The sequence below is a fragment of the Monopterus albus genome, unplaced genomic scaffold (assembly GCF_001952655.1).
Source record: "Monopterus albus unplaced genomic scaffold, M_albus_1.0 scaffold18.1, whole genome shotgun sequence".
In the NCBI taxonomy this organism is placed as follows: domain Eukaryota; kingdom Metazoa; phylum Chordata; class Actinopteri; order Synbranchiformes; family Synbranchidae; genus Monopterus; species Monopterus albus.
In genome coordinates, this window is record NW_018127898.1 from 8,653,813 (window position 1) to 8,676,391 (window position 22,579).

At 42.9% G+C, this 22,579-nt stretch overlaps 1 protein-coding gene across 1 annotated transcript; it reads right to left on the reverse strand.

Annotated features, from left to right (window-relative positions):
• Nucleotides 1-4,034: 4,034 nt before the first annotated feature.
• rybpb (RING1 and YY1 binding protein b) lies at nucleotides 4,035-21,481 on the reverse strand. The gene is made up of 5 exons (XM_020592891.1): nucleotides 21,270-21,481; nucleotides 20,540-20,665; nucleotides 6,290-6,595; nucleotides 6,102-6,200; nucleotides 4,035-5,796 (listed from the first exon to the last, which is right to left on the reverse strand). The coding sequence occupies exons 1-5, from the start codon at nucleotides 21,293-21,295 to the stop codon at nucleotides 5,547-5,549; spliced, it is 807 nt and encodes a 268-aa protein (XP_020448547.1). The 5' UTR covers nucleotides 21,296-21,481; the 3' UTR covers nucleotides 4,035-5,546.
• Nucleotides 21,482-22,579: the final 1,098 nt, after the last annotated feature.

The window sequence follows — 22,579 nt, forward strand, 5'->3', positions numbered from 1 at the left end:
TGAAACCCCATAACTTGCCCTCTTTGCGAAACTAAAATGTAGCTAGTTTTTGATTTGTTAATGTGTATAACGAGCACAGGTAATATGTAGAAAAAATGTCAACGTCCCAAGAAAGAAAAGTCCCTAGCTCCAACTGTATCATTAGCTATTAGTGTGTAGTAGTGGTGACTTGGATTTTAATAACGTGGTGGCTAAAAACACTAGGTATCTGTCAAGGAAATACACCAGCTCCAAGGTGGAACATTAATTGGCTGTGCGTAAACTCTACCAGTATCTAGATTGAAGGGTCTTCTGTACTTTCGCAGAGACAAAAAGCAAGAATTTCATATGCTAACATTTGCATGAGGAAGGTGTTTGTGTTTTTAACCTATGCTACCTGTTTATGGTCATAAACATAGTTGATTCAGTACCTTGAAGCACTAACTTTGTAAAAAGGCTACTTAGGTTTGCTGCTGCCAGTTCCCATTTCTCTGTGGAGCTCTATGTATCATGTTAGCTAGCTGAGGTTGAGATGTCAAGTCAAGGTGATGTGCAATATAAAAAAGTTTTGACAATTCACAGATTAGTGCCATTTATACATGCACCTCTGACCTTGCAGCCAGTTGCTACATACTAAACATGTATAAGCTAACATAACAACGTAGGAACGTCTGCCAAGCTGCTGTGTGCTAATCCAAATTTGTTAGTGTGAGAAACGTCTACAATGATACCGACACTTTTAATGAAACATGCACTGTAAACCTCTGTGAAATTGGTGGACTTCAGGGAGACAGGTTAAAAATGAATGGTCAAAAGTTACTGTATCTTCACACTACCTGCTGAAATGACTTCAATCCAATTTTTGCCCTCCAGGTGACACAGATCTGATCTTTTCACGGATATGAACAAACCAAATCAGAATTTTTCAGATCTGAGCCACTTCTGTATGTGGTCCTAGATCAGATTTGTATCTGATCTCTGACCATGCTATGGCCATCAGATCAGAATTCATGTCGTTTATCATCATTCGGTGTCAGTCCCTCACAGAATGATAAAAATACACACAGAGGACAGCAACAACAGAGATGAAGGCCAGTAGATGAGGATGTTTCACTTCTATTGAAGTGTTCAAGCCAAACTGGCACATGCACTGGGAGGTGCTCAAGCATTTGTCTTGTTACCCTTGTTACTTAATCTGCATCAGAACAACGTAAATATGTGATTGCTGCACGGTTTCCATGTCAGCTCATACTGTGTGGCTAAATCTTTAAGGTGCAGCCCAGTAAATGATCTCTTCATTCACTCCTGTGGCACAAAAGCTACTGGCAGTTGTTGGCAAGCAAAATGTTATTTCAATGCAATAATCTAGGGCCATTACAAACTCACATTTGAAAGTTTAATCATTGATCTTATTGTAGTTACATGATAATATTTTGCCACAAATCTTATGCAGGCTTACAATTTATGTGCTAATGCAAAGATGAGCTGCTGCAGGTAACTTTTTTTTATAAATAATTGTTGGTCAGATGGGTGCCCTTGTTTTTTCTTTAAGCTTGAGCACTTGACCCCCCCCCCAAATGTCTGCAAACTGGAAGGAGCATACACAAATGATGCTATTGTTGTTTCTCTTGTACACATGTGGCTCACATTTCAGTTAAGTCTGCACATGCATGGTAGTTTAGGACCTCAGTTATCGGAGCTGGATATGTCACTCATACACATGAACGTGACATCAACTGGTAAAAGCAGGCTGAGATATCCTGACTTGTAAATTCAAGCTGCAAAAACACCGGATCCTTCACTTTCCTTTTAGACTTATATGGTAGAGTTGCATGTTTTTCAAACATCATGCCTCAACTTTGTATTGCAGGATATTTGGTTTGTATGCAGGACTAAATCATAATTTACTTGGAAAATCTAAAAAAACAACTAACTTCTGTGAATACGAAGAGGTTAATTTTATTCTAAAATTAGGTATCAAGCACTTGAAGACATTAAGACCTCTCTATGTCTATCTTCATAATTTATTTAATGAAAAAAGCACCGATTTATTATTAATCAAAAATCCCATAGTTTGAATTATTAAGGAAATTCAAGACATAAAAAATCCAAAATTGGTGCATACAATGTTGAACAAACCCCCTTAAAAATATTTTACCCCAACATTGTTTTTTCAGTGTCAAAGCAAAGCGGTCAGCCACAGCCCGCTGGCAGACAACCTCACCATCAAAGTGAATCTCTTAAAACAAATGTAAGCATCAGCTTTTCCCTTTTCCCTGTCAACTTTCATATCCGTGTCGACGACAGCGACGACAGGCGCAAGCAGTCACTGATCAGAGCTTTGTGATGGCGCATTAGTGTGCTGCTAACCAGCCTCTGGAGGCAGACGTGATTGAAAGCTGCTGCTTGTACGAGGGCTCCCTCGTGTCATGTGTCACTGTGCTGTGGAGGTTTCCTCATCTACAAACACACACTCCCCGGGGCCCCTCAATCAATAGACTACATCTCAGCCATACACACTACTTGTTATCTGATACTGTAAAGTGAATGAAGATCTTAACGTGCATGGGTCTGATACTACGCATGTGCACTCTCTCTATATATACACAGTACTGTATGCATGTGAATGAATAGTACCAATAAAGTACAGAGCCAAAACATGGATAACTTTAACAATTTTATTTGTGAAAAACTACAAGCAAAATTCATAAATAGACATTTCTATTTGAAGCGGAGAAAAATGATCAGGTTAGCCTATAAGCGCAAGGTCGTGCACATGCCAGAAACATGTATTATTTTAACATTATAAGCTAGACAAGGAGCTGTGATTTGCTGAAAATGCTGCATACATTTCCACACCAGGAACATAATGTGACCATTTCACAAGGGGAAACAATGACACATCAGCTACAAGTTCAAAGAAAAAAGAAAGAAAGAAAAAAGAAAACTAAAACTGGATTAAACAAAGAATGGATTGTAACTGTCCCTACAATTTTTTTCTAGTTTTTTTTTAAACCGAGCAATAACTTTTAAAAGCATTGTACAAGACATTGTTATAGGAAGAAATGAGTTTGTATAATACACTTAACTGGAAATTCACGGTTAAGATTATACAGTAAACAAGCATTCTATATTTGGGTCTTTGACAAACAAAGCTAAAAAATGTAACCATCTTTACACAGTAAATTAAGGTTACTGGTCGCACACAAGAACAGAACTGCTTGCGCGGAAAGGAAACAGGAAACAAAAGAGTTCAGCTCCAATGCCATTTTTCATAGTGTTTGCTTTTGCACTTTTAAAATTCTATATACAAGAAATAATTCATATACTCAGCAAATGGCCATTTGTCAATAATTTAACAATGAATCCTTTCTGTTGGAGTACTCAGTCAGTGAATGTGGTTGCAGATAAGGCAGGTGAAACGATGGCTTTTTAGGCCCATTTTCTAATAGATTGCATTGCAAAGCAGGGTTTTATTCTCAGGAAGAATTGTACACATTGTCCCCTCTGACCCAACGTTTATTTTAGTTCTATTCACATTGCATTTCCTCACTTTGAACACTGATTTTTTTGTATGCAATAAAGTACATAATTACATATTAACCACAGCTTAAGAGCAGAAAAAGTTAACACACATCTCCTGAAACATTGCTTACAATTCTCCCCGTGGGTCACACTCCAAAGCTTTGAGCCGACACAGATCAAATCTCGCCCCTCAGACCTTAGTAGGAGTTTTCTGAGAGGTGTTAGCTTCACTAAACCCAGTTTTAGTTGTTCTGGGAGCAGCTGAATTGGTGAGTTGGGGCCTCTGTTAAGGGAGCTATATGTACTGTGGTGGTCCAGCAGAGTGTAGAGGGGGCTTACTAAGGCCCAGCACACCCAGAGCTCTTCTCGGCTACCCGCCCACATCTAGTCTGCTTTTCAAGCGCCTGCACGATGAGGAAACATTTACCAGAGTGTGGAGCCAGTAGCAATCTGCGGGTCAGTTCACAGTACTGACAGCTCTCTGCCCCGTTTTAGCTGTGCACAGAGATGAGTGGACAAGAAGAACACCATTTACATGGATTATATTAGTCTTTATTTAAACTGTTCATCTCACACATTAGATAATTGCATTTCAAATTGTTATTAATCTATGTATCATGTCATTATGAAATTCCTTTGGTCCTTCAATAAATAAAACTAAGATATCATATACACATTTATTCTTTATACAGTTTATTACAGTTAAAAGGAAATTATGTTGGTCTACTATCAGCTAAGGTGAAAGTGAATAAAACTTAAATAAGCCTTGCTGTTCTAAAAATCGAAAGAGCATTTGTATTCTATTTACTACTGCAATGTTTTTTTGCCTTCAATGACAGGAGCCTTAAATTAATAAAAATAAACAAGTGAATTGTCAAATGTCAACTCTGTAAATTATTTTTGCACTTGCTTTCAGGGAAATCAAGGTTGAGAGAACGAAGATTCAAAACCGTCTTCAAGACCACAACAAAAGAAAGGATGAAATCGATTCACAACAGCTCGACACAACGGGTCCGTTTCACAGTTCAGTATGGTTTTACCACGAGGAACTGTGTGTAACCATCCTTCAGCCACAACAGAAAGAAAAGCTGAGCTGCCTTCAGCCAGAAAATGCAATATTTAAGTACGGAATGCAGAAAATATCAACAGCTTTTAGTGTTTTACACAACAGCCCACACTGTACAGTTAAAGACATAAGATACTGTATAAGAGATCTGCTATAGCATAAACAATCTACAGTTGAAAAAGTCAGGCGTCCGAACTTCATGTGACCTTCTTCTGAGGAACATTGAGAGAACGAGCAGATGGACCTGCTGGGGGTCCAGACAGTGTTCAGAGTGAGACAGTTTGGTTGAGAAAAGTGAATGAGAATTTGATTCATCAGCACTTGTCACATTGAGTGAATGGGCGATCCCAGATCTGCAAAACTGCTTCACAGTGTATCTAGCACCAGTGTGTGTGTGTGTGTGTCTGTATATGATGTGTGTACATGTGTGTGTGACTTGAGTCTTGTCCTATCATTTTTAAACTGTAATAAAAACACTGAAGAACAATCGATTGGCAGAGCTACACAGCAAAGCTTCAACATAAAAAGAAGAATATCAAAGTATACAGGTGCAACAGGTAATAAATAAGGGTAATAATAGTTTAAAGTTATTAAAATGATTGTGGTTACTGTGCCCAACGAAGAATTCTTCTTTACAAAAACAAACAAAAAAAATGTTGACTTGGCCTCACACCCACGTACAAATATAAAACAATACATACAAGTGTCTGGATGCTACCGCAGGGGGGTTGGGGTGAGGGTGTATTCTTAGTAACCCAGCTCTCCTTGCCTGTGCCACAGGTGTAACCACGAGGGAAGCTGCAAGCTGACAGGCGCACCGCACTGTTCCTCTCAGCATCCAGGGTGGTCGTGGAATGGAGGCAGGGCAGCGATGGGAAAGGTGAAGTCTCTCCCCCTATGGGATCCATAGTGTTCAGAAACATGTGGGGAAAAGGGGAAGTGGAGCAGGGTGAGGACGGGGCCAAAGGGCGGGACCTCAGAACGACTCGTCGTGCCCCACAGAGAGAACTCCTTTAGGTGTGGAGGCGCGCGATGAGCCCTTGTCTATGCTCTCGGAGCCAGAGCTCTGGTGCTGCTGTTCGGAGCCTGCACTGGACGTGATGGTGGACGAGGACGTGGAGGAGGAGCGGGTCTTCTCCTTAAAGTCTGTTATGATAACCGTCACGTTCCCTACAGTGATAGCCAACTGCTGGGCAGTGCTCCGGTCAATGTTCTTCAGTTTAGGTCTGGGAGGGGGGGAAAAAACCCAAACCTTAATAAACAGAAATGGCGACCCAAATTTGTCTCACAGCAACAACAAGGCTGCCAGCACTGTGGGGGCGGTTACACTAAATTGTTCAATTCATCAGGTGACACATGAACAGTCAGAACAAGCGCATACAAAGTGAGAGTGGGTGTTTAGTGTAAAAGATCACTGATGAATCATTTGAGGTTTCCCACGGGTTTCTCAAAAAAGAAGTGCTGTGTAGTTATAACTGCAAAACCATGTGCTGTGCCACAGACAAGCAGAGGAGGAGTGAGTGCTACACACCTGGAAATGTGAGAGTTCTTGTTGGTCTTGGTTGCTGATTTGCCAGACTGTATGCTGTGTTTGTCACTGGCTGGGCTCTGATGGTTGTCTGATTTGGGTCTGGAAGAAAACATATACACACTAGTGAAGATAATGCCAACACAGCAGACAGCCAGAGACCCAGGCGAAGCCCCAACAGGTACACTGACCTGGTCTTTTTGCTGCCAGGCCTCTTCGTAACAGCTGGGCTGATGTCTTTCTCTCCGTCAGATTTATCTTTGATTGGCTGATCCTTGTCGCTTTTGTCCTTCTCAGGGGTGTCTCCCTCTGACCTCACTTTCTCTGGACGCTCACCCTCGGGGCGTCCCTCCCCACTGGCACGCTCTCCTTCTCCGTCTGGGCGCTCCTTGTCCGCGCGCTCACTCCTCTCCCTCCGCTCCTTCTTTGGGGGAGGTGGCATCGGGTACTGCTGAGCCACCTGCTGGGCAACCAGCTGGGAGTTGATCCTGGGTTTCCTGTAGAGGAGATCCAAGGCACAAACATGGATTAGCCTCGTAGTGGAGCTGTATGCTGACTCTGGCCATGCACCTCCACAGCTGCACTACAGTTGACCATGAGAGTACACACTGAACCTCAAACCTGGCGCTCCCAGCTGCTGCTGAAGTAGGTTTACGCAACCACTTCCTGATGGAGCAGCTGTTTTGAACGCTAATCTCATTAGCTCATGGCTATAATAAAATGAATGCACAGGATCACAAGGTGGGACATTTGCAGCACGTCACTTAGGTCTTCTAATCTGATTACTGCAGCGTTGGCCCCATTTGTCACAGACTGAGATTCTGTAGGACACGATGTAACTGTTTCAGTCACTGAGCTCAACAGCAACCATGAACTACTCTGTCCCCTTTCTGACTCATTTCAAACACCTGAACAGTAACCATGACCTTTCTGAGTTTCACCATTCTTATTCAGCAAAGACAACTAACCAAGGAACGACACATGGAACTTTGAAAGATCCCACTGATTCACAAAAAAAACACAGAGAACATCTCTTCTGTGGTGGATCACCACTGAAATGCTACAGACATGCATGAAGCTGCTCCACCGGCTGTGCAGGTGAACAGGGCCTGAAGCTCTTGAAGTTGAATGCTAAACCAAGATCTGTCTGCTTGAGCCAACACACACACACCTACAGCATAATGGAAACAGCTGGCAGCATCTGGGGGAAGTAGAGTACCTCAGGGGAAGAGGGAAGGATGACTGCAGAGATTCTGACTCATCTGAGGCTAACTGCAGCCAGCAACATGGGTAATCACCAGCCAGTGCTGGGCAAGCATAGTGAGGAGTAAAACACAAGTACACACACACCCTCACACACCTGAAAGGCCCAGTGTGCAAACTGGCATGGCTCGATGTCTGCTCAGGAGGCCTTTCAACAGGAGCACACACAGAACAGGTCATACTAGCTGTGCATACTTAACCCATTCAAACCCAGTTCTCGTGATATCCCAGCAGTAGAAGAGAGCTGTTAGCCTGAGTACTGCTTTATGAGACCTGTGGTCAGGTGGGGAGTCTTGAAAGGCGTCTGCCTGAGCTTATGGCCAGATGAACAAGGTTTAGTGCTAGAAAATCTCCCACTAAAAATGGGTTATGCTTTGCCATGAGAATGGGTTATAATGAAACAGGTCTATGATCAAATTGTGGGGTATGTGGTAAAAATAGACTAAGCTCAGTAATGCGTCAGAATGATGACACTGATTTCAGTGGCTTGATGTGGAGAGTGGTTTTCAGACAGCTTCTTAAGTGGTTAGCCTCAATGTTTCAAATTGGTGGCATCACATAGCCAGTCCAGTTGCTCTAACATCCTTACATCTTTCTCAACTGACTATCTATTCCTTCAGTCCCTTAATCTTTTAGTAGCTTAGCACCGTCAAACTCCAGCATTTTGACCATCTTTTCTCTATTTTTCAGTCCAACTCTTTCAATACTTTTTCCTCTATTGCTCCATCAAGATCATTTAGTATAGCCCTGCTGTGGCCTATTAACAGAGTGATAGGGGCTCTCCCTGAGGAGGGGGTGGGGGTGTGTAGCCAATCAGAAGGCAATCAATCGGGGCATTAATAGAGCATCATGTCGTACTGCTTGCGCTACACTCCAATCAATAACACCTGCTGTGGCGAATGCTGATGAGCCTGGGGCTGCTGATCCAGTATCCATTAGCTGCTGTGGAGCTCCGGAGCCTGGGACTCTTTCTGCCCACTGCCTTTCTACCTGCAGTGGTGATTTGTCACAAAGCAGGCTTATACTGTCAACAACTGATTTACTTAAGTTTTATTGAGGAAATAAAAAATGTCATAACCCCATGCTGAACTAGCTGTGACACTCACAACAGATGGTGTTAATATAAATCTCTCCAGACTCCAGCACACCTCTAAGCCTGGGTTTTCCCTGTTATAATGGCACAATGCAGTCCACCCCACGGGAATCCAGGGATCCAGTGATCTGGTTGTGCCACACACAAGTGTGTCAGGTTCTGGGGTGGTAACTTGCACTATCTGAGGAAACCGCACTGAAAAAGGCTACAGTGCTGACATGAGCTCACCCCCTACACTCTTCATGAAAAAAATGCAACCACTCGAACCCACAGTTGTGAGTAAACAGACTGTGGATGCCAGCAGCATCCAACAGGACCGGGAATTATTGTGTTTGGCAGCGAGAGCTGTTAGCCAAGGAGGTGCTGGTTGACTGACTGATAAGCTACACACCTCTTCTAAGGTCCAGGCCAGAGCCTGAGATTTGTGTTAGCAGCACAACAGTGGCTGAAGAAGTGGCCCCAGTGGTTAAGCAGTGACTCAGTGCCAACTGTAAGTCAGCCACGAGCTGTTGCTGGCATGACAGAGCCACAGCTCTCTTTGGCCCATTATTTATTTACTGTCCACACATTGTGGCTTTGCCCGGCACTAGTCTGTGGCTCATTAATAGGGCTGGATACACCACAAGCTACCGTGCGAACAGAGTGCGCTTGTGTGTCACTTGCATTTATTAAACAGTGGCAGCTCTCAACTGCTGGAAAAACATCTCACTCTGCTTAAAAATAAAATTCATACTTAAATTTTGTTGTGATTCACACTGAAATGATTTGTCCACACTGTTGAGCAGGGCAGCATAGTGAGGCAGTGGTTAGCACTGTCACCTCACAGCAAGAAGTTTCCAGGTTCGAGCCTCAGCTGACCCGGTTCCTTTTTGTGTGGAGTTTGCTGGTTCTCCCTGTGCCTGCATGGGTTCTCTCCAAGTTCTCCAGCTTCCTCCCACAATCCAAAGACGTGCAGCTTAGGTTGACTGGTGACTCTAAATTGCCCACCCCCCGGGACCCTCGTTCGGATAAGTGGTATAGATAATGGATGGATGGACATTGTTGAGCATAATGCACTAATTAAAAGACAACATTGCTGAAAATTACTTATTTGGCCAAGTATGTTACACTCACAAGGAATTTGTTTCCGGTACAAAACCAGAAATTTTGCAATATTATTATGCAAATGTCCAAATCAAACAGGAACAATCTATATAGCACAGATGACCCAGAAATGATACTGGGAGCAGGACCAGGAGTGAACCCCAGGGTACAACGGCAGCAACTGTTCCAACCCCCTACTACTGCCAATATATTCCTGGGAAATCTGTGTGTGTGTGTGTATAAAGCCTGCTGTCAAACCATTTCCTGCTGTGAGGGCTTACAGCATATTACCTCCCCTTCGCACAACAATAGGCCATAATTGACAGCTCCTCCTACGCTTGCCCCTAAATTCCACCGTCTGCAGGAGGGAGGAGTGGGGAGACTCCCTCCACAGGATGCCCTGAAATAACTGTCATCAAGCTTAGAAGCTCCTAATTCAGTCATACTGACACCTGTAGTTAGGCTGCTTCACTCAGCCTGAACCATCCCAGAGAGAGCTGGGGCTCTCGCTGGTTGGGAACAGCCAATACGTAGCAGCCAAGAGCAAAAGCTGAAGCTGCTGTTTCAGAGGACTCTTTCTAGAGAAATCAGAATCAATGAGTCTGAGCACTTCATGGAGGGAGTGTAAAGAAGAGAGTGAACAAGTGATGGAGAGTGTGATAGAGAGACAGAGAGGTGCAGGAAAGCCCTCATTAACACAGCTCTTTCATCTGAAGTGCTGTGTAGAGGACAAGCAATTATTTCCTGCCAGGCTAAGTGAATGCAGTGGTAGACAGCTGAGTGAAGAGGAGAGAGAGAAAGCCAACAGACACATCGTACTCTTCAACCATGAACAGCCCACTGAAGAAGAATCGCCCACTCTCTTATTTCGACTATGAATAACCACATGAACGTAGGCTTAGTTCTCAGTGACGCACAATGTTGTTCACACACATAAATGCTCTATTCACATGCATTCACCAGGGACCTGGTTTCACCCCACACTGGACTGAGAGGCCATCGCAGCCTCTGCCTGGAGCACATCTCAGAGACAACATGAGGGAATGCCTCAGGGTTTCAGTCTGACCACAGTACCTCCCTATGACATGCTGGCAGCTATGTAGCCCATGGTCTACATGTCAACATTTATTGTTCATCTTGATCAGGATGTAAAAACGTGTAACTGGTCTTATATAGTGCTATACAATAGCACTACATAACTATAGCACTCTTCTATGCAATGAAGAACACTCAAAGCACTTTTACACCATTTTCCATTCACACACAGTTAGCACAGCCACCAGGAGCAACTTGGGGTTCAGTGTCCAGTGTCTGGCATGTGAACTGGAGAAGCTGGGATTCGAACCACCAACCCTCCAGTTAGGGGATGAATGGCTCTACCTCCTGAGGCACAGCCACGTCAGGCCCCCACCTGCCAGTATGAGAGGTGACAGAGAAGAGCCCAGAGAAGCTGCCTGTCTGTGCTGCTCTGAAGTGCGGTGCCTTTGCTAAAGTATTCATACCCCTTGAATTTTTCCACATTTTGTTATGTTACAACCACAAACTTAAATGTATTTTATTGGGATTTTATGTGATAGACCAACACAAAGTATCACATAACTGTGAAGTGGAAGGAAAATGATACGTGGGATTCAAGATTTTTTTTTTTACAAATAAAAATCTGAAAAGTGTAGCGTGCATATGTATTCATCTGAATACCGTGTGAGGTTACAAAGGCGTGAAAAATTCAAGGGGTATGAACTCTTCTGCAAAGAACGGTAGTTAACTGATCTGTATTAGATTTGGGCGTGAGGCCGTCAGCAATCCGATACATTAAAGATATATATACAGTAACTACCAGTGCAATACGATACAATTCACACCCTGACTGAAAGTCAATGGGATACAATGTGACTGGACAATGCAAAGGAATGATGCTATGCAAATCAAAGAGTCTGATTATTTACTAATCAAATACAATAAGACCTTTCACAAGCTGGCCTTTTTTCACAAGTTCTGTCCCAGTGTTCTGTGTCTAGTGTACAGTACACTTTTAATACAGCTGGCTTACAAAATTAAGGATGCACAAGATTAACAAGAACAACTAAGTGCAATATGATAAACTAAGTGCTTAACACTTTTTAAGCAGCAGGTAGGCTGCAAGTAGCAGCAGTGGGGCAAGATGTCCAGTCATTCCGCTGTTAGTGCAGCTCTTGAGCGAGTGGAGCTGTTAGCCAGTGGCACATAGAAAAACTTGCAATACTTTGCTCACCACTCTGAGCCGGGGATGCTGGGGCACTGGCAGACGCCACACTGTGTTGCCACTACAGGTGGGTTATAAAGGTTAGCTGTTCTACCTGTGTACTTTACAGCTGCATGACACGTTTTGCAAACTGCATCTGACTTCTCAAGATTCCTGTCTCTCTTGTAAAACCTGTAGTGCTGCCGAATGTTTAATTTGTAGTTCACAGGTGAGTACATACAGATACAATAGTGTACATCCATGGTGCATGTAAAGGTTAATGTAAAGTGGGTCTAATTTCGGGGGAATAAAAAATATGAAAATATCAAATTTTTGGGTCAGTCGCATTCCTAAATACATGCATAAATCTAATTGACATGTGTTACATGACTTGAGACAAAAGTTGAAATTATCAGTATGGATCTTTATTCATGTATCACATTACTCTCCATATCCATGATAAATATTAAGTGGAGCTGAAACAATGAGTCAATTAGCAGTTGTTTGTGATAACTGATTGTTTAGACAAAAATCTCTACTTCTAGTTGCACAAATGCAAATATTTTGTGGCATTTCTAACATCCTCTGATGACACTTTGAACCAACAATCAAAAACCCAAATATATACAATTTACTGTTATATTAACATATACAGAGCTCCAGACTGTGAGAGACCAAATTTCTATAAGGTACAACTGACTTTTTTCAAAGGTCGCACTGGGAGTGACTGCAAAATAAATAGGTTTTGTATGAACGACTGCTCTCACTGTAGAAATGGTGGACAGACGTAACAATCTCTGTGATGCTGTCTTGGCAATGTTTATCTGCAGGTCTGTCACTCACCTGTCTCACAAAGCAGAGACTCCCAAATTATCAAAAGTGTCGATCCATACCGGCTCTGAGACGCATCATTCCTGGTGCCACCATCTGGGGGACATGGTGGCACCGGTGCCACCAGTGTAAAACCCTGATACAGTATGAGTGACAAATAGCAGTGGCAGACAGCCAAGAGCACCGCTGTAGCTGCACAGCTAAAGTTCAGAGAATGCAAAACTCTAGTTATGAACACTTCAAACAAAACTAGAATGAAACTGGGGAATTGTATAAGGGACACTGCCCTGCTCTGAGTACAGATGGTGGCAGATTTTTCAGCAAACCTGGATCACATCAGTAGTTAAAACAGTTTTATTATGGATAATGTATCTCATAAATTGCTAACAATCAATTTGTGATTGTTAGGGTGGGTGTCTATTGATTAAAAAACTGCTTAAAATTTGCATCCCCAATGCACCTAATTGAGTGTACATGGACAAATGTATTCATCTCTTCATTTATGTAATATATTGGGATGGTCAGGTGAAAAATGACAAACCTCAATACCACTGGACTGTGGGACTCATGTTCCCTGTGAGGAGATTCCTGATCAGTCAGAGCCTGAAGTGAGTGGTGCAGTGTTGTCACCGCCAGGCATCCACAGGTAAAGTAATCTGTGTGAGCGTGTTGGGAACTTGAATGAGGAGAGCACCTGAAGAGCAGCCTGGGGCAATTGTGCTTCTCAATTCATTCCCACTGCTCACCAGAGGCATTAAGCATTCATCCTTCCATCCATCCCTTCCAGTCAAGATTTTGAGGGCTTAATCTTACCGTCACATCTCCTCCTCTACCCCCTAGATATAAATTCCTGGTGGGCATCAGTGGATCCTCCACAATGTGTCTCTCTAAGTACTATACATTCCTGGTGGGCATCTGTGGATCCTCCACAATGTGTCTCTCTAAAGGTGCTCTGTCTATATGTACAGCAGGGTTCCAGAAAGCATCGACTGGCTTTACAGAGTACTGACAATAGTGGACAGAGCAAAGGAATTAAAGGAAATATCTCACCTTTTCTACACCTGCTGTAAACCATATCCACTGTGCTGGCTGCTGGGAGTGTGTTTTTCTGTTTTTCCTGACAGACTGAAGGAGTCTGGCTGTCTGGCTTTCTGTGCGTTTGAGTGAGAAAGATAGAAGCCAGAACAAAAGGAGGTCTAAGACAGGAGAATTAAAAGGGAAGTGTCCAAATTTGTGTCTGCTTATGTGTAAAAGACACTTCATCATTGCACTGACAAGTCCTTCCAATCCACGGCTGACCTTTCATGCTACAAACTGCCTGGCATCACGCAGCCTGACAGCAAGTCACTGAAAATGCTCTAAGCACATATGAGTTACTTCCATCAGCAGCACTGTGTCACATTGCTCAGTATCACTCATTTGTTTTCCTCCTCTCCACTGCCTCTCCATCATCATCTCTGTCTTCTTCCCTGTTCTCTCTCTTCACTTTCTGCCTGCCTATTAGTCTCCTACCCTCTCAGCCAACCACCCGCCACCCTCCCTAAATACTGCTGGCTTTAAGTAGGTCTCCTCTTCACCTTTCTACTCTACGTGAAATAAATCGGGTCACTCTATCTCGATGCTGTCCAGGCATCTTCCTGCCTGTTTGCTTTAGTGTAAACCGAGCTCAACAAAACAGCACTGCCAAAGGGGACAATTCACCTTCACCGCAGTATCGCATGTTCTACACAGTAGGGATGTCGTCTAGCAAGCAAACAAAAACAACAAGTGGGGAAACCAGAAACCATCAGATCAAACACAAAGCCTGATCGTTGCAGCCATGGCTTAAAGCACACTGACTTGACTTTTTCTGGAGCCATGGCTTCTTGATAATGCTTGGACTATTCATGGACAACTAGCCTTTAAACTAGAATGAAGAGCCACAGGATCACAACACTGCTCTACTATATTATACATGGTCTATTGCGGTTTCTCTCTAAATCTCATAGTGTAGTGAATGACATGTCAGTTGGTGCTGTGCTTTCCCCATGCATGGATGGTGGTGCCAGTAGAAACAGAAGAGGATGTCCAGTCTCTCCCTCCCTGGGTAATGATGTGCCTCACTTTGCTTTAGCCCCTGGAGACTCTTGGCTGAGTGAGCACATCCCCCTTGCAGCCGTTTATACCCCCTCCTTCTTCAACTCACATGCACACGTCCAGACGCTACACTCCTCTTTCCTGCTCCGTTTCTCTCCTTGCCCTCTTCTCCTTACTCCTCTGCTAGCTCCACACTTAATTCCTTCACTCCTTGTCCTCATATGCCTTTTTCCTGTAGCTTCCCGAGACACCTCCCCTCACTGTCACACTCATTCACTTGGCACATCTTTTTCCTCAATGGGAAGAAACCTGATTCAACAGCTCAATATTTCTCTGGTTTGTCAGATTGCCAAATTGGCTATTGTATTTAATCACTCACACTCTGCCTAATCCCATGAAGTAATTACGAACTTTTAAATCTAGCAATTAATATGTAAAGATTATGGCTACCCACTTGTGCTTAGAGCTTTAGTGCAGATGCTGATAATGCTGGATAAGCAAAAGCTGTTTCCTCAGAGCGGGGGCTGCTGTGGGGGCGGGGGTGGGCAAGGAAATGCAGATATAAATTGAGTAGCAGCATGTCCCTCTTATGTAATTCCATTATCCTAGATAATTTGCCTTAATGTGACAGTGGTAGAATCTGGGGATTATAATGACTCTATTCCATCAAAGTAAATGACAGAAAGGTAGACACACACCCCCAAACACACTGCAATCATTTTCCAATAATTGTGCAGCCTCAACACTTAAACAGAAAGAGAGAGAGATGCACTTTTGTTTTATTATTTATACACTTACTTTTTTGCCCAACTAACCCCTGGCTTTAGGGTTGAATATCATTTAGATTTGATCGATTCTGAAGCTGCATATCAGTTCTGCCACTGACAATCATCATGTATGGATTTATAGGTTTTTCATATGGCCTTATTAGAGACTTGTGCAAAACCCATTTATTTAAGCACATTAGCATCTGTAAATATCGACAGACTCACTAACAAATCATAGTAACTGTCTGTAGTTAACTTTGTCACAGTGACCAGGATGGTATAATATCAGTCTACAAAAAATAAAATCAGACTCATAGCATGGCCTTACCTGAGTAGACTAAATACTTTCCACTGTAAATCTATAAGCAGCCTGGTGACAGACTCAGAACACAAATCAAGTGCAAAAAGTTGTCATTTTCATTCGATTTCATTCAAATGAGCTAGTATGTAAGAGTGACACTTTCATAGCATATTTCACACTGCCAATCAAGATTACTTTTGACAGATGGGGTTTGTTCTTCAAAGTAGTTTCTAATCCACCCACTGAAATCAGTATTTGACCTCTATCCATTTTCTCTTTTACTGTATGTTAAATGCAACACTAGAACACTGAAACTTATCCATTTGCTCTGATCTCTGTTCAACTTATGTTTAAGTATTTATAGAAAGGACACTTTTTTAAAGATTATTTTCTACCGGCTTTATATTTTGACATCTATATCAACAATCCCCGATATCGCATACTGTTGTTTGCATAGTGTATCAGTGGCAATGCCGTGTATACACCAAAAGGTTATCGTGTGCAGCGCAAGACTCGTTCGTGTCCATACCGGGCGTGTGTTCACTCGTGCACTGGAAGCGCTCTGCTGCAGCCAATAACGAAGTGGCATGGGGGATGGGTGTTAAGTTGGCTGAGGAGCATTTGAAATGCCTGAATATGCAACACTTTTCTGTCCTAGCCAGAAATGAACCACGAAAGCCATGGTAAAACAAGAAAACAAAAATACACACACAACCCTTTAAAAAGAACTGTATCTTCCGTACAACTGATGTAAAAATAATAGATCATGTGTTTTAGCAGTGTTTACTAGATTTTTTTTTTATGTTGGTGTAATTCTAGTAAAAATTAGTGACTGGCTTTACTTGACGTATTTCTGTATTGTGGGTGGAACTATTGAGCTTTGTTTTGGTGGATTTCATGGATACAAGCAGCCCTGAAAGAAATACACTTGAAGCATAAAAATATGCTACAGGTCATGGTTATGTGCGTAAAGCACAGTAACACACAGGTAGTGTAGAGAGCTGGATTGATTAAAACAGTGTATTGGTTATGGGAGACACACATCTCAAAAACTTGGATGAAACTGTTACAGTGTAGACAGAGCGTAATGGTGTAGGTTCTGTATTTCTGAAGCCTTCTGAGCTTCAAACTAATTTTAAGTTAGTTTATTTAGCTAAGTCAGAACACAACAATTTACTAAAAAGTGGGAGACATCCATTTGTTCCACTTTATATAAAGTACAGATGAAAGCTACTTGATATTGTTAACAACACAGCAACCCTGCACAGACAACAGCCTAACAGTTAGGTACCTCAAGACATCCTGTGATCCCACCACCATTCAACTTTAGGGCAGAAACACACCAAGCTGGCATGAAAGTACTAGCGCCAACATAGGCCGACTGCTGCGTCACCTCGCACCAGCTTTGTCTGGACCAGTCAGGTTGAAAAAGTAACACTTGAACACACCGCAAGGCTACAGTCAAGGGCTGACTAGCACGTATATTCTGTGCCTGCATGACAAAAATAACTTCCCCTACCAGTAGGTGGTGGTATCTGTATTCACCATTCAAAAAGGAAAGAAAGAAGAGCTAGACAGAGGAAATACAAGCTATAAACAAAGCAGCTGTTGTTTAAAACAGCTGGTGTTTATAGCTGCTTAGCTGATAAGAAGCTGCAAATGGTGCTTCCGTTCTCTGTCCTTGGTCTTTTGGTTGTGGAAACTGAAGGGAGATTGTGGAGGTGAAAAATAAGGAGAAACTGCACTAAATGGGTGAAATCATGGATGCTACAGCAACAGGCTGAAGGGGCTTTTCCAAAACTCTCTCCTCATGCACTGATTCGCTAAGCTCAACAGCCAATCAGAATGGTCTCTCTTACCAACAAGGCCGGACCACCAACACCGATTCAACATGTCAAATCGAATGAAAAGCCACCAATATGCACCGACTAGTGCCAACGGTGAGTGACACACTGGGAGGATGAGCAACAACAGAGAATGAAAAGCCACCAATATGGACCGACTAGTGCCAACGGTGAAAGACACACTGGGAGGATGAGCAACAACAGACGCTCACTAATGGCCCAACCGTGGCCAGCGGTCAACTGTCTGCTTGATGTGTTTCTGCCCTTAGAGGGCTCCTTATGGAATCTCCAGGGCAGCCAGAGGTACATACAAACGCCACCACAAGCAAACTGATGTTCAGTAACATGGTGTGACGTTCACACAGTGATCAGGTTCAGATACCAGAAACATTTAAATATGATAGCACACACACCTCATATGGGATTCCAATGCAAGCCCTTCTCCAGTTACCTAAGAAACAGGTACTGAATGCAGAGACTGAACACTTAGACTACTTGGACTTGTAGATTTGCAGCGAGGTCAGGTGTAAAAAGCAGAGTGCTTTCTTGTTTAAGAGTCAGAGTGGCAGAGGCTCGATTTAGCCTGCCTGGGTATCATGTTACATCACTGGACTGGGTCAACAGGTTCCTTAGGCTGCGCTCTGCTGGGGAGAACTGGGCCTCTCCCTGCATGCTGATGCCACGGCTCTTGTTAACACATTCTTGCTTCCATTAACACAAATAAGAGCTGCATGACCCACTGTTACCTAGGTTACCTAGTACCACTGACATGGGACAAAGTGTAATTCAACCCTTGCTGGAGTGTAAGCTACTGTCTGTCAATCACTATAGATCATGTTAATTTTGTATTCTCCCTCAGCACCTGTGGAAACAGCTGGTGTCTCAGTGACTCTGTGCTGACTGTGAGAGATGAGGTGTCAGGTGTTAGCAGATGGAAATATTAATCTCTTCCTGAATTTTGCTCAGGACAGGTAAGTAGATTCTGTACGACTCCAACTGCAACTAGCAACCACATCGTTGTGCTATGGTCTGCTGACTGCTACCTGTTGTATCAGCAGTTTTTCAGCATATATGGAGGCATGTGAAATTTACTGTGATATTGCATCCACCTTCTCCTTAGTACAGTCAACACTGGCTGACCTTTGTCCCAGGACACATGGAAGGAGTGCCCACACATTCACATCAAACAAAACAAGCCACTGCAAACATGTCAAGTATAATCATATGACCATGATTACACAGACCAGTATCTCTGGTAGTGAACACAAATAGATTATTTCAATGTCGAGAAAAGTGGTGTTTTGAGACTGTCCAGCAGAGGGGAACTCTAGTGAACACATGCCCTCATGCATAAAGGCACATTCAAAGCAAAACCTCACATAAAAGCAGTAAGAAAACCATCCACACACTGCCTTAAGTGGGAATCATTTAGCTAAGAGCATGTTGCTTCATCCCCTGCTTTGCTGGAATGCATCAAACAGTGAAGAAAAGACAGCTAATTAGTACTCATTAGAATAACAAGCAGCCCCGCAACAATACAACTGCATTAATCTAAGGTTAACTATTCAGATCAAACAGGAATGTATGACAGCTACTCACGTGATACCATTTACCAAATAGAGACAACTGGGCTGTTGCCAAAACACAGTGGCAGGATGGCTACGGCATGCTTGTCTCCGCTTCCTGCTTTCGCACAGCGTGCATCATCAGCTGTGGTCTTAAGCTACATGCTGCTGGGAGATGATCATGGGGGAGGGGATCCAGACAAGTAAGGTTGAACTTGATCTTTTGGATTGTCAGTAAACCAGCATCAAGCGTGCTCTCCCCGTTTGTGGTGTGCTATGGGTGTCAGCCGAGCCACTCATTGTAAAACCTGCAGCTGGAAAGGTTAGAGTGCAGGGAACGTGTCAACAAACCCACAAATGACTCATCTATCTGTCCACCTCATCATGCAACTGATGACATGAGCAAACAAACTCATTCTGTGGCACATGCAAAAACATTCCCCAGAAAAGAAAGACATCGCTATACACAAAACCAAAAGGGAATCCTGTTATGTTAAAGTGTCAGAGTGATTTCATCTTAGTTTCCATTAAGCTGTTGTCTTCTGATGACATCACTAAAATAGTTCTGGGTTAAACTCAGGGGAACTCAGTGACATACAAGCCTGTTACTATAAATGCTGATGTGGTTAATCTGGAGAATTTTTCTGTAAACAAACGAGAGTGAATTCCCTTGTAAACAGTTTCATGAGCAAAGAAAGTCTGTGGCAGACTGAGTTTTGGAAATGATTAATCATAGCCAAAAAGGTTTATTTTTGGAACATTGGAGAAAAATTGGTGGACTTCCTCTAGACAGCATCAGCGTAACACCAGGTTGGGCATAAAATGACACTGTCTTAAACTACATGGCACACAGAAAGTCTGATAGATTAAGAGATTAAGAATGCATCTGGACTTTTTACAATTCTAATTAGAACCACTTAAGAACCCAAGAATTTTATTATATTACTCATCTCCTTGATGTACACCCACCTCATCCAGAATATATCTCGCCTGTCAGGACATTCATAGACCCTCAGCAATCCTACAGGTAGGTGAAATACACACAACCCGCCAAAAAAAGTAACCCTTTAGCTGTTGCTCTGTTGACGCACTGTAGCTGTACAGTTATCATATGAAGTATGCCCCCCAGCTAGTGAAGCAGCCAGCCTACCCAGACAAATGCATACAAGCACTGCAACGCTCGCTGCATAAGATGAGAAAGTACGGGAAATCCAGACAGCTGCAGAAGATGTTTGTGAGATTGTCCATCAAGTCCTCGTTCGCTCACAGACAAATAGGCTGTCGATCAAAGTTGTCATTTCCATAAACTGCGATGCAATGCTGCTGCAGCAGCCAGTCGAGCAGGGGAAAAACGAGACGCTCACACAGGGAGAGGGGGAGAGAGAGCGCTACGTTACCTTGTGGATGTGCCCTTCCTCACATCGCAGATGCTGCATTTAAAAGCCTCGGCGGTGTTCCTGAAGGTGCAGACGCTACAGTCCCAGTAGCCGTCGTCAGCTGTCTGTTTGGCTTGTCTTTTTGGCCTTACAAACGAGACAAATATTAAGGTCAAGTTAGTTTTGGAAATACCAGCAACATATTCAGCAAATTAATGAAAAAGGAGACTATGACAAACACAACGCGTTGTGTAATATACGAGCTATTCAGTGAGGCACAAAGCACGGCGGAGTGGTCTTTAATATTGGGTTCGAGTCCCGGCAAGTAGAGGTCCTCGGTTAATAAATCACCACAGCGGCGAAGCGGGCGACTATCCACACCGTCCGATTGTATCGCCAGCTAGGCTAGCGGGCAGGCAAGCGTTGCTACAAATTTCGGCATCGAAGCTTAGCATGTCGGCTAACAAAACCAATATCAAACTGTGTCCATTTCGACAATGACCCTCCACCAGGCTTCGCGAAAGAGCGTTTCAGGGAATGCCAGGCGTATCCTCTGAAAATTTTCCCTTTGTCTGTTAAGTGACTGGGTTGTAGGGAGTGAGAAGCCGCCATAGTGACTGCACTATTCTAGCTAGCTGTGGCATACCAACTGAAAAAAGGAGAAACGATCCCTGTGAGAGGGAAACGCATCCAAATAACGAGCCCAAAACGCACAAAACAACTATAATTCGACAATGGGCGATCGCATTACCTAGTAGGGCTCTTTTTGTCGCCCATGGTGAAGAATAGTCCTCGTAAATAAGAAGAAAAAGGGGCCTCCTTTAATTGTCAGTGAATTTAGTAGGATCCCGATAGAGCCGCTGCTGAAGCTGTTGGCAGACAGGCTCCACTCAGCGCTGGCTCGAGGCACGGCACAGCGACTGACTGCACTACCCCACGTGACCGCAACCCAGCCAATCAGAGCGCGGCTCGGTTTAAAAGTCTGGATGGATATTTAGTAGCTATTTTAGTAATTACTAGAGATATTTGACAGGCATTACTTCAACTCATACACACGAATAAAGGTTACAACAATACAATACGACAATATTTATTTATAGAGTATTTAGTACTGTAGTAAAACAAATGCATATTTAAAAATGTAAAGTACTTCACAAGAGAGAAAATAGGTAGAACAAAATACAACAACTGGTGGGGCTCTAATTTAAAAAAGTCTTATTTTTTAAATTTCCGTTTATGTGTTGCTAAGCACAGCCATATTCCTGCTTATTTATGACAATTTACACGTTTTTTGTTATAAAGAATGAGTGTTACAGAATTATGGATGAAAGACAGGGAAATTCTTTTGACAGTCATATCAAACATACTCTTCACAGCTTTGCTCCTAAAGGGCTTCGCCTTTCCTGGATGCCACTTTTGTACTTTTGTAAATCATGATGTAGTCATATGTTGATATCACCTGTTTCAAATGGAATCATCATTTCATTATTTTACCTCATTACTGGTCCCAAAATGCAATTGTGCCGGCTTTTTTGGAATGTGTTGCAGGCATCTGCCAACATTTTTTGGAATGTGTTGCAGGCATCAAAATTGAAGTGAATGTTTATTCTGAACAAAGAATAAAATTGATGATATATCATATCAAACAATATGCTGCTGTATTATTTTCAGTGTAATACAGGACACAGAGGATTTACAAATCACTATTTTTAGTTTTAATTTTGATTTTCCATACTGTCCTTACTGTCTGTCTTTAAGTGTCAGCCCTGTGACAGACTGGCAACCTGTCCAGGGTAGACCCTGCCTCTTCCCCAATGTCAGCTGGGATTGGCTCCAGCCCTTTACGGCCCTCGTTAGGTTAAGTGGTATACATACTGGATGGAGGGATACCATCCCAACTTTTTCTTATCTGGGTTTGTAGTAGCTGTGTGTGGACAGACAGTTTTATCCCATGTAAAATTGTCAGAAAAGTAATTTTACATAGAAATTGCACAAATTAACAGTTGTCTTTCAGTGTGAATACTGAACAGCATTACCCATTAAAAAGTATTTTTTTTTGCA

Bases quoted from the DNA above. Each gene is read 5' to 3' on its own strand.
- rybpb (XM_020592891.1), bottom strand. From the start codon at position 21,295: ATGGGCGACAAAAAGAGCCCTACTAG. The intron at 20,666-21,269 runs GTAATGCGATCG...CTCGTTTGTAAG, and splicing joins GACAAAAAGAGCCCTACTAG to GCCAAAAAGACAAGCCAAAC. The intron at 6,201-6,289 runs GTCAGTGTACCT...GTTTTCTTCCAG, and splicing joins CCTGGCAGCAAAAAGACCAG to ACCCAAATCAGACAACCATC.